Source organism: Merops nubicus, unplaced genomic scaffold (assembly GCF_000691845.1).
Source record: "Merops nubicus isolate BGI_N331 unplaced genomic scaffold, ASM69184v1 scaffold3033, whole genome shotgun sequence".
Classification (NCBI taxonomy): Eukaryota; Metazoa; Chordata; class Aves; order Coraciiformes; family Meropidae; genus Merops; species Merops nubicus.
Window position 1 is genome coordinate 1 of NW_008596736.1, and position 17,789 is coordinate 17,789.

At 41.5% G+C, this 17,789-nt stretch overlaps 1 protein-coding gene across 1 annotated transcript in view; it reads right to left on the minus strand.

Annotated features, from left to right (window-relative positions):
• Positions 1 to 3: 3 nt before the first annotated feature.
• Positions 4 to 17,789, minus strand: part of CREBBP (CREB binding protein) — a gene marked incomplete at its 3' end in the record, with an annotated part of 76,083 nt that continues 58,297 nt past the window's right edge. The window contains exons 20-31 of the mRNA XM_008936450.1: positions 16,166 to 16,246; positions 15,354 to 15,410; positions 14,394 to 14,471; positions 13,848 to 13,915; positions 9,421 to 9,571; positions 8,444 to 8,590; positions 7,918 to 8,031; positions 7,319 to 7,484; positions 5,784 to 5,951; positions 2,674 to 2,835; positions 2,122 to 2,403; positions 4 to 150 (exon numbers count right to left, since the gene is read on the minus strand). Coding sequence (XP_008934698.1) covers positions 4 to 150; positions 2,122 to 2,403; positions 2,674 to 2,835; positions 5,784 to 5,951; positions 7,319 to 7,484; positions 7,918 to 8,031; positions 8,444 to 8,590; positions 9,421 to 9,571; positions 13,848 to 13,915; positions 14,394 to 14,471; positions 15,354 to 15,410; positions 16,166 to 16,246 — 1,621 coding nt within the window. The remainder of the gene's footprint in view (positions 151 to 2,121; positions 2,404 to 2,673; positions 2,836 to 5,783; positions 5,952 to 7,318; positions 7,485 to 7,917; positions 8,032 to 8,443; positions 8,591 to 9,420; positions 9,572 to 13,847; positions 13,916 to 14,393; positions 14,472 to 15,353; positions 15,411 to 16,165; positions 16,247 to 17,789) is intronic.

Sequence of the window (17,789 nt, forward strand, 5' to 3'; positions counted from 1 at the left end):
GCGCTGGATGCTCAGCCGCCGCGACTCCTGGGGGCTCTTGGACTGCTGCTCTCCTTGGCTGTTGCTCTCATCATCCAGACCCAGGCCCCACTTAACCATCTTGTGGTCATGGCTCTTAGTGTTGTAGCAGTTAATGCAGAGGTCGTAGTCCTGAAAGGAGAGAAAAACCCCGAGTTCAGTTGTCTGCAGAGCACTAAGAAGAGCAGCTAAGGAGAGAGGAGCACAGAACAAGAGCAGGACACTGGCACACAGGACAGAGGAGATGGAGGCAGTGGGAGCAGAGTTTTGGGAGGGAGTGCTGGGCAGCCAGGGGCAGGAGCCATGCTGGCTGCCTTGGCAGAGTGAGCCTGCAGTCACGAGTCTTGACCAAGGTGGGTAATGCTGCAAAGAGGGGCTGGAGTCGTGTCTTCGTTTTGTTACATGAAAAAATCTGTCAGGAATTGGTTTTATTTTGTTTCTCTGTTTTGATGACAGGACTGTTGGCTTTTCTGTGATGTCTACTAGGGTACCTGCATAAGGAGGACCAAAACCTCCATCTAGTAAGACAAATCTATTGTCACTGCCTAAAACCACAGGGTTTGGTTCTCCATTTAGCCATTCTGAGTGTAATCACTGACTGATTCATTAATACCCTGAAATATGGACCTCTTTAATCTCCAAAACAACCATGAAATCAAATGCGAGTTTCATGCCACGACAGACACTTACAAGAACACCTGCTCACACCTTTTCACTGCCCTGTCCTTTTTCTCCCAGAGGAAGGGCACTCCCTGACACAGAAGCACCCAGGAGAAACCCAGAGGCCCTGCCTCCTTCCACCCCTTCATTGCCCTGGTGTGCACCACCCGTTTCCTCCAGCCTTGCCTCAAGAAGCCCTGTCCACTGCTTGCCTAGGAGGGATCAATTACGACTCTTCTGCCACAAACCTGGCAATAACTTGCAGTGTAAAAACTAGGCTGTACTTATTAAAATTTTTTCCTGTGTTCAGCTACAGCCAGAGGTCATCACATGGCCACCAGAGGCCACCTTCTCCTCAAGCCCACTGCTACAACTCCATGCACAATTGCTCTCTAACAGTTCAGCGGAAGCGATCCGTGCTGTGAAAGGACTGGTCACTAAAACCACTGAGCCAGGTTAAGAAGCAATTATTTGGTTTGATCTGAAGGGTCAGTAACCACTACTGCTGGGCTGAGGAGATGGTGAGGAGGGGTTGTGGGAACCTCCTCTCCAGTGCCCGGCTGCACTCCTTACCCCATGAAGGACCACGTGTGTGTAACAACTTGCATAAAGGTGTGCTAACTTCTCTCCTGGACATCCACTTCAGGTGGAGGAGCTACTGCCTGCCAGATTCAGACTAGTCTGATGCAGTCACACCCTACCACCCAGTCCTAAAGTCCTTTAAAATTAAGTTTAAAACTTGTTTGTGCAGAGGAGCCACAGTGGGATAAAAGACGCAGCAGGAGCCGTTCCAGAGTACTGGTGTTTTCTGTGTTGAGAAACTAAAGGCACTTATTCCAGAAGAGGAGGTACCCCACCGTGGGAGTCACCTTCCCTTAAAGCTTAGCAGCCCTTTCATCAGGACAGGCTTAATTTAGAGGAACTTGTTGGAATGGCTCCAGAGAAGAGCAAAGAAGCTGGGGAAGGGTCTGGGGAACGTGGCTTATGAGGAGCGGCCGAGGGACCTGGGGTTGTTTAGTCTGGAGAAGGAGATGGCTGAGGGGAGACCTCACTGCTCTCTACAACTCCCTGAGAAGAGGCTGGAGTGGGGGTTGGTCTCTTCTCCCAGGACAACAAGCTTAAGTTGCCCCAGAGGAGGTTTCGATTACATATGAGGAAGAATTTATTTCCTGGCAGAGTGGTGAGGCTTTGGAAGAGGCTGCTCAGGGAGCTGCTGGAGTCACCATCCCTGGAGGGTTCAAAAAAAATGTGTACATGGCACCTGGGGACTCGGTTTAGTGATCATGGTACTGTTGGGTTGACGGTTGGACTCGATGATCTTAGAGGTCTTTTCCAACCTTAATGATTTTATAACAACTTTGGAAAAAAATAAAAAAATGATAAAAAATCAAGCTTGGCTGTCAGGCGGGAGAGGTGCAGGAGTCTCTGGTGCCAGACACCTACCTCACAGACAGTGCAATGCCACCTTGTTTCCACATGGTGCTTGCACTCATTGCACGTGTAGACGAAGCGGTCCTGCCCTTGGGTGTGGAGTTCCACCAGCATGCAGAGCGTGGACCACTTGGACCGGCGCAGCGAGGAGAACTCCCAGTGCTTGTCTCTGGCTAAGGTGAGGAAGGCATCTCGCCCGTCCATCAGATCACAGCTAAGCAATGGATCAGGGTCCACAATGGGAGGCAGAGTGTTAATTACAGGCCCGGCGTGTAAATGAATCACAAAAAAGACCTGCAGATAAGTGGGGGAAAGAATAAACACCAAGGAGGTTAGGGAACCTGTCGGGGAAAAGCTCACCTTCTGCTGCACTACTGGTATGCTACAAACGTTATCTAATTAACTTAGTTTAGGCTAATCCCTTCCAATAGGCTGTTACACAACGGAAGAAAACCCCTGTGCAATCACAGGCTTTACTCCTCCCCATTTTTCAGTCCTGAATTCCATCACTCCTGGATTTACGGGGATAAACCCTTCCCTTTACACGGTGCATTTTGACAGTACCTCTTTATGCTTCTCCATAGTGGCATAGAGCTTCTGAGACAGATCATTGGACACGTTTGGCATGCTGGGTTTCTTCTTGTTAGCTCTGCTGATGCTACTCTTATTCTTGTTGGTTTTTTTGTTGTTCTTTTTCTTGGCGTTTTTGCTGTCTCCCTGGCTTCCCTGCAACAAGCGCACAGGAAAGATGTTACTGCTTTATAGAGCTCCCTCCTATTCACTGCAGCTGAAAGCAAAATGCTTCTGCTGTCAGCAACAGAACTTTGTTCCAGTCCCTGCAGTTCGGCCACACTATGTTAAATATATCCTATCTTCCAGGAAAAAATCAAAAGCCAAACTGGCAGGAAATTCAAACGCCATTTAAAAATAGATTTTTGAAGTATGCATATACATTAAGTAATTTGGATCTTACTTTACTTGCTTGAGCTCTGATTCAATGTTTGTTTGGTTTTACTGAACAAATTTAGGGCTGCTACGCAGGTAAGGACATGCAAGATCTGGAACTATGAAAATACATTATTTACATTATTATTTAATAAATCTTGAAGACTTGTGGCTGCATAGGTAACTCCAAAAAACTATAAAAAAAAATCCCTAAACCTTTACTTGTGTCTAGTTTACACAACACAGACCACAGTGACCATATACTGAATACATCTGAGTAAAAAAATAGCAGATGATGCTATTTAGATGACCCATGAAAACAGAAATAACTTTTAGACTTCTCATGTCCTTGGAAAAATCAAAGCCCAAGCCCTCGTCGGGAGCCTCCACTCAGGAAAAATCCCCTAACTGCCAGAATGTTGGTTATTGTCATACTAAAAATGAGCTCCTGAAATGCTCTGATATATATATGTACACACGTAAGGAAGTTTCATGAACACTATGTACAAACACACACAGCATTTATCCACAAACGTATTTATTCCAAGAAAACAAAAATAGTCCAACTATAGAAAGAAGATCTATATATAGCCTGCTGCCATCCTTCCATTCCATCAACGAGGCTCAGACAGGAATTCCCTGTTCAATCTGAGGTTTTTCTGTGACTAATTTTATTTGGGGCTTTCAGATTATACCTGTTTGGAAATGCAGATTGCTATTTTACTGGGAACCAGACAGGGCTCTAAGTGATCTGAAGGTATTCAGAAATGAGCTACTCTGTTTCCACCTTGCTGCCTTCTCCCCAAATATCCCACCAGCCTGATGGAATCAGGCCACGCTCTCCTCATCAGCACAGACTTTAACATCTGAACACCAAAAGGAAGAAGAGATTGAAACTTAGCTAACAGTATAAGTCTAAATTTGCTTTCTACTCCACCTTTAGCAAGTTTACATTTGGTGACCCATACAAAACCATTCCAAGATGCCAGCAGCATGGTTGCTCAGAGAGCCTTGTCCCTTCAGAACCTTTTTAAAGACCTTCTGAATATCTACCACCCTCTTTAGACTTTTTAGCTGACACTCGCAGCACATCTTGACTTTTAAGAAGTTTTCTCTCCAAGTATAAAAAGTTTAGGGCTAAGAATTCCAGAAGTCCCTTCACAACCTTTTTAAAGACCTGAATATCTACCACCCTCTTTAGACTTTTTAGCTGACACTCGCAGCACATCTTGACTTTTAAGAAGTTTTCTCTCCAAGTATAAAAAGTTTAGGGCTAAGAATTCCAGAAAAGATGGACAGGTTCTGTACTGCAAAGATTCCCCACACATGGAGATCCCTGTTGCTGGGCACCATTTCCTCCATAAAGCAAAACAAATTTAGGTTGCTGCAGAAGTTCTCATGCTTTCCATGTCACTCCTTTTCCTGCCCCAGGCAGCAAAGACAACGCTGTTACATTTTTTGTTGCATTCTTGGATGACACCTTCAGCAACCTGGACACAGACTGTGCTCCCCCACTACCCCAAGTGACATCAGTGGCATTAGGGGGAACATCAGGATGGGAACAGTCCAGGCTGCATCGTGTCCTTTCAGGCACAGGACTTGTATGAGTTCCAGGAGTAGCTGCTCTGGGCTTTCTCAAACATCCTTTTCCCCCCCTCAGATGCAGAGATTGACAGTGGTGTTTTCTCTGGAAGGACATGCTATGATTTATTGGAAGTGATACTCTTAGCAGAATAGGACTGCAAGTGAAATCCCAAGTGTTGTCTTTCAGTTACTTTTATACTGCTGTATTTGTTGAAACTATTGACTTTATGGTTCCATAAAAGACACAGTAACAAACTATATTACAGCTTCGAAGGAGCCAGCAGAAAGAACTTTCTGACTTTCTGAACTTTCTGGATTAAAGTCTATCACATCAATCACAGGGAATACACACTGTATGCAAACTGCCACAGCAGCTGAATGCAGATTTCCCCCAGTAAAGCTTTTGGTTCCACCTCAATCTGCTGGACTGCACGTTTTCATACTCTATAAATTTCAGAACACCTTGCTGCAAATCATAGGTAGAAGGGACAGTATAAAAGTGCTAAGACCATTTGGTTACACATACAATCAAGTCAGAAATAAAAAATGAGTAATGGAATTCTGGTGAGGACCCTGAAAAACTGGGTTGTTAGGACTTTTTGTTTAGTTGTTTTTATGCAGTAAGAGGGAATGGTGCTGAAGGAACACAACCATCAGGATCGAAGTTTCACATCAATGCAAATTTGCCATGAATACTTCTACATTTCAGTCCCCTACTGTCACAAACTACAAGTACTTTTGCTTAAATAACAGCAAAACTTCACTCAGCTTTGAAAACTACAGCATCTTTCAAAGTGCAGACACTGAAGGTCATTTGCAAAGGTGTGAACTGGAAGCTCAGCCAAAAGACTACAACCAAAAGTAGTAATGATACAATCCAAAAGTTGCTGAACACATTTCTCTGAGAACAGAGATGCTGCACTAACGTAAATGGCATAACTCACTCCTGATTCTGTTAAAAACCAAACAAGCATCCATCAGTATATTTGTTATCCAAGAAGGAAACCAGAAATGCAGTCAAAGGGAACGCCTGATGTGAACCACCAGCTTTCCTCATTTACAGGGTGTGAACTCTCTAATCTATTAAAGCATGAACTGTCAGCTAAGTGAGCCAGAAGCAAATACAGGGTATTAAGTTAACTCACCTCTGTTGTTTCACTAGCTGCAGTACTTTCTTCCTTTTTCCTTTCCTCCTCCTCCTGCTCCAGCTCCTTAATGCTTTCTTCCAGCACATTGGGCCAGAAATCACCTTCAAAGTAAGGCAGCTCCTTGGCACTTGTCAGCCTGTCCTCTGTTGCTTGTTTGAAGATGTCCTGTTAAACATGTCACACAACAGCAAGAATAATTAAAGGAAGAACATTTAGAAGAGAGGGGAGAACCAGAGACAGGATCCAGTGCTGCACCCCTCACAGCCTGAGCCCCACTCCTGGCAGGTCTCCCTGTTCTGGGTGCAGCCCAAAAATGGGCCTGGCAGGACTGGCAACAGCCCACTCTGTTGTGTCTTAGCTGAGGCTCTCCTGAACCTCCATCATGCCATCAGTTCATATTCCTGACATGATGGCAGAGACTAAGGGACCTGTGGTAAGCAGAAGAAACCCCTCCCTGCTAACTACACCAACTTACAACGAAGCCTCCACCCCACTTAGCTTAGGACAGGAGCAGGAACTGTCCTAGTGACAGCACATGAGTCTCATCCAGCCCCTTCCCTCAGAAATGTGGCAGTGTGCAGACACTCAGTGCACATGCCCAGGCCATGCAGCACGGGTGCAGTACCCTTGGCAGCTCCAGGAGGGACCCCTGAGGGCACCAGGCAGCTCCTGCACACAGGACTAGTCCAGCCTGGTTGTGGCAGGGGAGGGGACTCTGTGCAGCCCGGGACCTTCACTGAGCACTGGCTGAAGCTCTGTGGTTCTCCCAGCCACAAGGACTGGGCTGCACTGAGAGGAACAGGTATTCTGGAAAGGAACAGGGTTTTTTGTACAGTTCTTCTGCAGGGGGATTTTTAGGTGCATTGTGTTTAAGAAGCACATACCAGACTAGCCAGTTTTCTTCTTTGGACTTATTTCAAGACCACCTCATTAGGAAAGACAGATTTTCTAGCCTTGCTACACCACCTGTGTGACAAGCTTTGATATAGACTGTTCTATTCCACTCTCTCTTTCAATCAAAACAGCAATTCTTTTTTCAGCACTATCACTACCATTGTTGTAAATGTAGTATGTAAGCAGTGGCAAATGCTACCTTTGCCACGTCTAGCTTATTTCCTTGGGTACATGTGTGATATTCTTTCAGAAAATAATCCTTTTTCTCTTCAAGCAAAGAAACTGTTTTAAGTAGACTTTTTTTTTTTTTTTTATTTCACACTAGTGGGGTCCAGTATTCCATCTGATCCTCCACAATCACCAGAAGAAAACCTCTACAAACCTCAACAAGGTACATCCTTCCTCACCTAGGAGACTGCAGTGACAGAGAAGTATGTGAAAGCAGGTTCTGAATGCAGAAACCAAACCAAAGGAGTTTTCAGTCTGAAAAGCAGAACCTCCAGAAAAGCTCAGAAAATGAAGACACTACCTGAGAATAAAACCCCTTGTACAACACTACCAGTTTCAGGCATTACGAAGCAAGATTATCTACCCTCAACTGAAAAACCCATAAAAATTAATAGCAAACAGCAGCAAACCTTGTAGTCATGAATAATTCTCTCAGCAAATGCCTTGTCCAGCATCTTCTTATACCATTCTTGCAAGCGTTTGGGCTTGGGTATTTTCTGATCAGGTGGATGGCAATGAAAAATGTAGTCATCCCCTTCACTTGGGGGACAGGCCCAGATGTGTCCTGTCACATACCTGTGTTTCACATGCAAGAAAAAAAAAACAAAATTAACCATTTTGACTATCATCTTACAATTAGCTCTGACAAATAAATTCAGAGCTCTGTCTGTTTTTTTTTTTCTTCTTTATAATACAGATGCTGAGGAAATCACTTCTGTTTAGACAAGTGCTAAGAAAAGGTCTAGGACAGAATAACAAAGCTTAAAGACCAAGGGAACCTCTGATGAAAAGAATGATATGCTGTCAGCTTAAGAACTCTAACAACCTAAACACCACTTTAGTGATAAAATCCACATTTCTCCTCTGCAGAAGAAGCAAGTGCTCCACGTAACTCAGAGAGGGCAGAAGGAAAGAGATCCTATCCTGAGTGAAAAGCTACTTGGAACCCTGGATAAAAAAATAAAATTGCTAATTAAAAAAGATATTTCTTGACAAAGATCTTACTCACCCAAGTTTCTTCACGTACTCCAGATAGCCAATGAGGATTTCATGATAAACTGCGGTTCGGAGGCAGCGGGGGCGGAAGAAGTGGATGCTGTCTAGGTAGGATATGTACACACGCCTGTGGGGACCAGAGAGAGGGACACACAATCCTCTGTTTTGTCTGCTGAGGACTGACTCTTACACTACATCTATAAACAGCCATGCTGAACAAAGATAAAGTCACGCTGACATTATTTTAGTGCATATTCAAGCTCCGTAACATGCCATAAGCAGCTCTCAAAAATAAAAGACAGGTTGCATTCTTTTTAGGCAGTAAGATAATACATTAAGAGGCAAAATTAAATACAGAATACAAAAGAAATTTGGTGTTTTTGTTGTGGTATTTGTTTTGTTGTGATACTTGACTCCTTTCAAGTCTTCTGCAGGACTTTTTTTGTGCCACAGAACTGAAACACCCCTCCCAATCATCTGTATTTGAGTGTAGTGAATGTAGCAAGACGTTCCCTGAGCAGGCACAGAAATGAGAGTACCTGGTGTTGGGTGGGGGGCAGTCTGAGCCATACTCCTGGACGTGCATGCCAAAGAAGCACACATCAACTCCATCTATCTCCTCAAAGGCAAACAGAGCTTTGGTACGGTACGGGAAGGACTCCGACATCTCCCCAGAATCCACAAATCTGAAGGGAAGGGTGGTCAGAAGGAAGGGGTTAAAAAAACCACAATAAAATCCATTTATTAAACCAGTGTGCTACCAGAATGAGGAAGTTCTTTAATTTTTATCAACCTTATTTTTAACTCAGTAGAAATGTTTATGCAGAAGTTAAATAGGGTCAGATCAGAGCTGTGTTAAAACAGGGAGTCTTGTTACTATAAAACTCAGGGAAAGAATTTCCATACAGTTACAAGTGCACAGGCAAGCACCAAGTACAAGAGCCTCCTCAGAAACCACAAGCCTTTAAATATGTTGCAGAGTAGAAACCCTGATGCATTATGATGAAATGAGGCCATGTAAATGCTGTCTTGGCAAATTAAAGCCAAAATACTTCATGGAATAAACCACCTTTTAAGCTTTTCATTTGTGATGAAGCGAATTAAAAATAACTTCTGAAAGCTAAAGTATTTAGAAAAACACAGCAAAATGAAGGAAGAGTAAGGAGCTGAATCTCAGCAACTGTTCCAAACTAAACCATGAATTCCAAAATGTGGTCAGATGCTCTCTCCAGATTTAGTACTACAGAGTCATTGTATTATAACCAAAACCAGGATGTCCCTGTTACCCCCCCCAGACACTGAAAATACAATTTTCACCTCTGAGTTCATTTACTGCATACTGCTTTTTTTACCTTTCACCATCTTACTCATGCCTACGTTTCAAAAAACGTGCAAAGGGATTAAGCTGCAAATCAGCACAGTTTGGGAATATTTATGCAGGGAGACTTCAAATTAGATAACTAAAAAGAGAAAAAATATAATCAAGATCCTTTTTAGTGTAATTAATAGAACGAACCTGGATTTCATTCCTGGTTTAACTTCTACTGTCTTATCTGAACTTGCTACCACTCGGACGAAGACCTCTCCAGCTTCAGGGTGATTCTGTCGCCGCAGAAATTTGTTTACTCTATCTTCCAAATGGTTTCCTAAACGTGTGGTCTGTAGCCCTGGAAGAGAAGGGGCAGGACACAGCAACAGAGACATTAATACAGGAGGAACCACTGAAGTTCAGGGTGTTTCAGCTTGCTGCTCTGTACAGGAGATGGCTTTTTCCTTTGTTTTACCTCCAATTCGATGTTTTTATTTACGCAGCCAAAATTAAACAAGCAAAACCATCCCCATTTTTTAACCCAAGCCTTAAGTGTTCACATCCTATTGTGGATGCTAAAAGCAGCGTAGTGGGAAAATTACTTAGTTAGTGAACTAACAAAGGCAGCTTTCCATAGCATTTTTAAATTTGCAGGCTTATTATATGAACGCTGCAAACGTTTTCTCCTAACAAAACCACTATCTGGCTGTTTGACAGAGATTACATCACTTTATAGATCTGGCTCACTGCCACACCTTTTCAAGCAAAGCAAAGCAAATCAACAGAAATGAAAAGCCTTTTGACTTCAATGGAGATTTCATTGCTTTTTCTTCTCTTTTCTTTTCAAGAGAGCTTTTAGATTGAACAGTTACAGTAATCTGCACATAAAGCTTAAATAGTTCTTGCACAGTGATAGAGGTCTTTAAAAGTTCAAGTCCACGTATTGTTCAGATCCCCTCTCCTGCTCTTTACATTCACAATTAGCTTTTGTGGGGATAGCTGTTTTTATAGTATTATAGGATGTGGTGGTTTTCAAATAAATCCACAACAAATTACAGAAATTAAGATGAAGATTTTGGTTTAAATTAAGAAAACAGAAGTACAGGCAGTTTTGACTTGGAGATTTATGACTGTTCTCTTATCCTGCCATACTTATTTTACCAACTAGTATTTCTACTTCAGTTTTATGGTCAATCTCCCATCTTTTCCAAAGTGATGTTTGTGCAAACTACAGATGTTCATTTTACTAAAATGCAGTTGATTTTCAGCTCTCCATTGCTTCATTTTTCACTTGTTATTTGGCTACTGACACAAGGCTGTTGGTTCTTCTTCCTACTGAGCTTGCGTACAGAACGCTGCAGTGAAATATCTATGCTAAAAATTATTTTAGGCTGCAAGACTGGGGAAAAAAGCCACATGTATTCCAAGGAAACTCTCACTTAAAGGGGTTTATAGACTTAAAAATTTGATTTTACAGTCAGTTTACAGGAATGGCCAAACACAGCGATCTTGTTTTACATCTCTTGGTCCGTCCCCTTGTCCAGTGAGGTTCTGTGGTTCTAACAGTCTAAATATCATTTACCTGGGAGCTAATAATTAAATTTAAAGGCAGGTTAAAGTAAAAAATATGTTATGCCCTTTACCAATTTCAATACACTGGCCTTTCCCAGCTCAGTACAACGTATTGAGCTTTCCATATATAACAGAAGCTGGTTGATTTTAAAGGAAATTCACAGAATTGGAAAGAAAATTTACAAATACTTTCTGAAGGTATTATTTTGGTGTGTTGATTTCTCCAAAGAGAAACGGGGGGGGGAGGAAGTCCGTCCCCTTGTCCAGTGAGGTTCTGTGGTTCTAACAGCCTAAATATCATTTATCTGGGAGCTAATAATTGAATTTAAAGGCAGGTTAAAGTAAAAATATGTTATGCCCTTTACCAATTCCAATACACTGGCCTTTCCCAGCTCAGTACAATGTATTGAGCTTTCCATATATAACAGAAGCTGGTTGATTTTAAAGGAAATTCACAGAATTGGAAAGAAAATTTACAAATACTTTCTGAAGGTATTATTTTGGTGTGTTGATTTCTCCAAAGAGAAACAGGGGGGGGGAGGAAAAAAGAAACGGTTCCATTTCAGCCGAGTTGGTACATTTTTAGAAAGCCATTTTAGTTAACTCCACTGTCTTGTTTTGTTCTCATTTTATCATCTTCCCAATGCTAGGCAACCAAAGGATATCTGTTTCCTTCCTTATGTTGCAGTGCATTAAGATGTGAAAAACAAACAAACATAAGACCAGATAAGAAGATAAAGGAAACAGGCAGCATTAAGATCACATGCACCGTAAGGAAAGGATCTCAGAGCTGCCTGTTTTGATATGTGAGAACGTGCAAATTTTTTTAGAAAGCAACTGGATTTTGGTCCTTGGGCACTTCTAACATAGGTACTTTCAATAAAAGCTCAGGTCTTAATGAAAAATGCAAAGTAAACTTGAAACAAGTCAACCAAACAGCACAGAAACTTTCAGGCTGCTTAAGTACCAAAGTTTAGTTGCAGAAGGAATGCCCAGACACTTATTACTGGATGACTAATTGGACAGAGAGGAAGAAAGTCAGACTTCTGGCTTACTGAGACTTTTTATCAGGAAGCTACTTTGGTTGACTTATTTGTCAGGATATCTTTTGCCTTTGAATGTCTCTGCGTTAGCTACGGGTTAAGTAATATTTGTAGATTTTCTTAGAAAAATACTTCAAAAGTTTGGAATTTCCCAGCATAATCCAGCTGTACCCTTGTTTATAGGTTATGCTTGGCATGCTATCAGTCAGCTTTATGCAGATTACTTGTGATGTAGCTAAGATAACCCATTTTACTTAATATGCATGAGGAATATGAATGTTACCACATCAGCTGAGCAATAGTTTGTGGGTGAGGGACCTGCTACCTGGGTCACCAGCAGCTGTGCCAGCATGCTTGAGAAAATGCAGAAATACTGATGGCAATTCAGCAAGGAAGGGTTTTCATGGGGTGGGAGTGGGAGAGGAGAGGAAACATGCTCATGTTTCAAACTTCCACTGCTCACGTTTGGTTTTAGGTCAGTTGAAAGACCAAGGTTTTGAGAACAAGAGCAGGCTTTCCTTTCCCTGTGCTTGTGTTTCCACTGGAGCACTGATCTCCAGAGCTGAGCCCACCAACAGATTCAGGTATCACGGGGAGAAAGAAAACAAGAACGCCAAAGAAGAGGGAAAGGAGAAGGAGATCAATTGGAATGAAAAAAAGCACTATAATTTCCCTGTCCAGAACCCTCAAGGACCAGAACCATTACCTTGAACTAAATGTCTGGTTACTGAAACTTTAAGGAATGTCACAGAACTGGAGACATCCAAAGAACTTCACACTCCTTTGAGCTAATTTACATCAATATATGCTGTAAAATCAGCGTATAATAGAACAGACATCTACTTGGAATGGTTATCTAAAACTGTATTTTTATTTCATCATTTTATTAACATCCTCTTACAATCTTAATCTGCCTTTAATGAGACTAATTTTAATCTCTTTAACAATACTGTCTTGCACGCGTCAGGTTACTCCAGAGACCGCTTTGATTAGTGTAACCTAGTATGTCTCACACAGCACTATCAGCTCCAAATTATCCCCCTTCAAATCTCTTATTATGCAATCAACCACACACAAAGTTACCAAGAAGTCACATTTAATGCAAAGCCACTCCCTTATTACACTTTGGAAGATTCAGGCTTGCAAAGTCACGGTGTGACAAAGTACTGCCCAGGACTTCCACAGACCAAAGAAGAAGGTGGAATTGAGTGTACCTGCCAATTCCAGTTGTTCAAGTGTCTGAATCACCCTCTTGGTTTCTATATTCACTTTGTTTTTCTACTTCACACCCATAACACTGCATTTCCAATGCCAGCCCCTATTCTCCACACCCCTCTCCAAACATACATGAGTAAAAGTTACCTAATTAACATTCTCTGATGTTAGGTGCATGCAAGGAATGCCTGTGTAGGGTTTACTGAGGAGACTGAGACAACTGGCCCTGGCAACTTTTACCACGTTTTTGTTCACATTTGCTCAATATTATGGCAATGGTTACTTCCAAGAAAATCTAGACACATCGTGCAGTTGGTTACTGATTCCAGCAGACAGCTCTTACACCACAGGCTGCTCTAGAAGCAAGAGAAGCTCTTCAAACACATTAGTACTTGGCACTGCCCCAGTACACCTGAAATGCAGCACAACTTGTTACTGCATGTTATTTGAAGGGCACAGAGGTGGCAGCAATTTACTACATTTCAGCACTACATGGAAACATGACTAAATATAGCCAGTAAAGTGCACACAGCCTCATGTTTCTCCTGTTGTTCCCCCCCTGTTTATTTCAAATCTTAGAAAAAATTCCTTAAACAGCATTAAGATCGACCACAAACACATGAAGAGGAGGCTTTAAAATGTTGATGAGAATTCTGATGGGTGCTAAAGCTTTGGGCTACACTACTGCCCATTTTGCAAATGTTCCTGTACTATCACAACAATACAAAGTCTCAATCAAAAAGCTACTAGGAGTGACAGGGACAAGAGGGAAGTTGAAGATAAAAGCAGAAATATCAAACTCACTTTTAGCACTGAATTTGTTTTCTTTGCGTGTTCTGCCAGTTTTCTTCAGACAATTATCACAAACAAACCTATTGAGAATAAAAAAGAAAGCAAAAAACTTAGTATTAACCTGTTATTAGGTAGCTTAAGACCCATAATTTAAATGTCCAAGTACAATATATTTTTCTGGGGATTTGAACAGCTTATATCTCTCAATTTTTGAGCCTTTATGAGCTGGTTTCATTCTCCCAAGAAGTTACACCTGCACTTGTGATCTCTAGTATACACACTTATCTCCAACCAGCTTCCACTGTCTAGTAGTTAGAAAGAAAGCACAGGAATCTGTGTAAACAAACAAGTTGCTTCCATGCATTTTCATCTAAATATACTGAAATGAGACCCCAAACACCAAAAAAAAAAGTATTTTATTTAGAAAGGCTTTGTCCTTTTGTATCTGGTTCTTAAAAGGCAGTGACTGCATATTAAAGAGCACAGGTAGAATGTCTTAATTATATTAACTACATTGGTCTTATTGTACAAAGGGTAAAAACCTAATAAACATCTTACCCTGAAGGCCAAATAATATCATAATGTAATACACAAATCTGGTGCATCTTCCGACCACACTCTTTGCAGTCAACAAACCTGAGAAGAAAAAGCAGCAGTCTGTCACTTTTGTTGTTAGGCAAGTAATTTTCCACAATTCCACAAGAAAGAAGGACTTTCCAACCGCAGCAGGCCCAATTTGTGTCCATTTAGAAAAAAACCCAACTCATTACAACAGCTTCAGATTTTATAGATATAGAAAAGTTACATATCTATCATTGTCATGTGCAAATAATATATAGTTAAAACTGTAAAATATACTAGTTAAAAAATGTGAAATCACAACTTTTTCTGGATCTTTTTTATCCTTTTCTAAGCAGAGTTCTGAGTTTTCCAAGCTTCAAAGAATTCTGCTCAGCACTACCTCTACAGATCTAATTTTTAATTGTTTCAAAACAACCACATGCTGACTAAATAGTTGCTCAACTTACTGTAAATGTAGAAATTAGTCATTTGTGAATCATTGTGCCAAGAAAACATGTATTGGCTTGTTTCTGCTTGCATGGGTCTACTGTAGGTTTGTTGGGGTGTTTTTTTGGTCAAAATAATACATCAAGGTTCTTTTTTTGATGGACACTGTTGCAAGTTTTCCCAGTCAGGACTGCAACACTGGCTGTGGAGCCTCAGCAGCCTCCTTTCAAAGGGCTGGGGAAGGAGCTCTGTTTAGTATTTGCAATGATGAGAAAAGGAATCAAAAAGCAATCAAATGATAAAACAGCCTCACGCTCTTCTCTTGGCTATCAATGGTAGATCTCAAGTTTGTACGTTGTGCTTTTCTAGAGGAAGTTTCTGCAGCTTGTTTGGGCAGAGGTGGGGAAAAAGGAAGACTTCTTTATTCGCTGCCTAATTTCTAAAGTGTTGGCTAAAGGACAAGTGAGAGGGATGAGATTATCTTAAGAAAAATAACAGCCTGGTACTTACGGCTCTGGATCTAGTGTATCATTTTTCTTCTTTTCAAACTGATCCTTAGAGATGGTTCTAGAGACAGAGAGTTAATATGAAAACTCAGTAGTACCTTTATATCAGATGCTGAGACAGTATCATGCTTTTCTGAGTTGCAGCAAACGAGCAACTTCATGTCAGAAGGAAGCATACCATTATTTATTGTCTATTCAGAGAAAGTAATTCAGTTCACTTCATTTTAAGCTACAGAAAATATCTTTCCCATTTCACTTTCTGTGTAAATTAAAAGCAAAACAAGAGATATCCAAGCATACACATAAACTTAAAATTACAAAGAACGAGGGAAGCTATTGTCAGTAAAGGAGCCACCTTCCAAAACAGCTTGTATTCCTCAAATCTTTGAGCATGTTATTTTCTGGTCAGGTCAAAGACAAGCCATTGGTTTCATAAAGCAAAGCTGTACTTCAAAAGGTGAGACATCAGGATTAGCCAAAGTCTTTAATTTGAAAAGGTAATGGATTAGTGACATTTATTGACACAGCTTCCATTCCCCCCACCCCAACCAGGTTATCTAGTGCCTCCCACCCCCTGCAACCAGTCTGCAGGCAGCTCTTGAGCAGACCCAAGTGACATCGTTGGGCAGACTAACAGACCCAACACAGCAACAACTGTTAATCATCTGTTACTGCAAAAATCTCCTCTTATTCAGAGAGCAGGCACCTCCCCAGGAATATCCCCACCTGCCCCAGGGTTCTGCTCTCAAATGAGGACTACACACCATCCCTCCCATGGGCAAAAAGGTGTCATGCAGAAGAAGGGAAGCGACTTACGTTTGAGGCTGGGAAGGGTCATCACCCAGGGTGACATTCTCCCCCTGGATTTCAGTGAAACACTTCTCACAGAAGTGATACCTGTCAGCAAGAAGGCCATATTTGGGTGAACTGGTCCAGCACAACATACAGCCACCCAAGCACGGAGCCACCAACCAGAGCAGGGCAGATCACCACGACGAAAGGGGGGGCGTTGTTGGTTGATTGATGGGTCAGTGTGGACAATGAGGAGGAGGCACAGAGGGGAGGGGAGGGCAGGATTAGAGAACAGGGGAGGGAACAAACAGCACAGACGTAAGAGGTAAGACGCAAACACCAAGACAACACAGAGCAGAAAGCCAAGGCAAAGCACAGATTAGCATTCGGTCTCATTTTATACAGCACTAACAAGTCCTCGGGGGTCAAATTCAGAATTTGGGGAGGATTGATGAAGTAGCTACCAAGCGCTACGTCTGTACAGACTTCAAATTTAAGAATTTGGATTTGATTTGCATTGCTTAGGAAAAAATGCTCTTTCATTCCAGGCTTGCGACTGATCCAGTTTCCTTTGGGTAAAAAAAAAATACCCAGCCTGTCAAAAATTTTTAAGAACACATTTATTACAAATTTAAGGAGTTAGAAAATAATTTACTCATTATAAATTTACTGGTTTATAAATCAGTAAAGCATTTACTGATTGTCAGTAAAAACTGTAAAAGTAGAAACACTTGTTATTGGAGAAAAACTATAAAAATATTAAATTCAAAACTTTTTTGACTAAATGCGACCAATTGCTCAGCTAATATTACTTCATACAAATGAAACCAAATCCATACTCTAGACAAACATTTAACAGAAATGCAATTATGGGTCAGAGTTTCCAGCCATTTAACTATATAAGTACAATATATGTATATATGTGAACAACATTAGATATTGTACATACATACAATATATTTATCAGGTACATTAAGGATGTGGAATTAAGCTTTGCAAATTGAGTATCAGGCTAGGTACAATTTTTGGTCGCTAGACCAAGAGCCAATCCAAGTTCTACTCAGCAAAACCAATGCTGCAGTTTAACAAACCAAGCTGAGTAAATCGGAATACAACTCTGTGAAAATACAATCTGCATTTGAAAAATAAAATAAAGAAAGAATGAAATAAAAATCTAAGCTACATGGATTTTGGTGGGGTTTTTTTTGTGGTCTTTTGTTTGTTTGTTTCAGATGAACTGGAACCAAAGTTGTCAGGGTCATTAAACAAAATAAATTAAAAAGGAGGCTAAATGTTTGGAAAGGATATGAATTCACACATGAACAAAGGTAACAAAGAGAGGCCACAGCTGTAAAATGCAGGAAGGCCACGAAGGATCATCAAAATAAAGGAGCTTTATGGAGGGTCAAGAGTGAGAGAGTGTAAGCAGCAAGGGCAGCACAGTAAAACGCAGTTTTAGTACTCGCACACTAGACCCGTCAGGATGTTAAGTATAAAAGGCACCAAACGAGACTCAACGTCACAATGAACCAACAACTTCAGGGGTGGGGATTCAGAGCTGTGGCAGCTTGCCCCTGCAGACCCATACTCGTGCACTGAAGCTATGGCAGTCCAGGGACGGGTCCCCGAGGGTCCCCAATGCTCACGA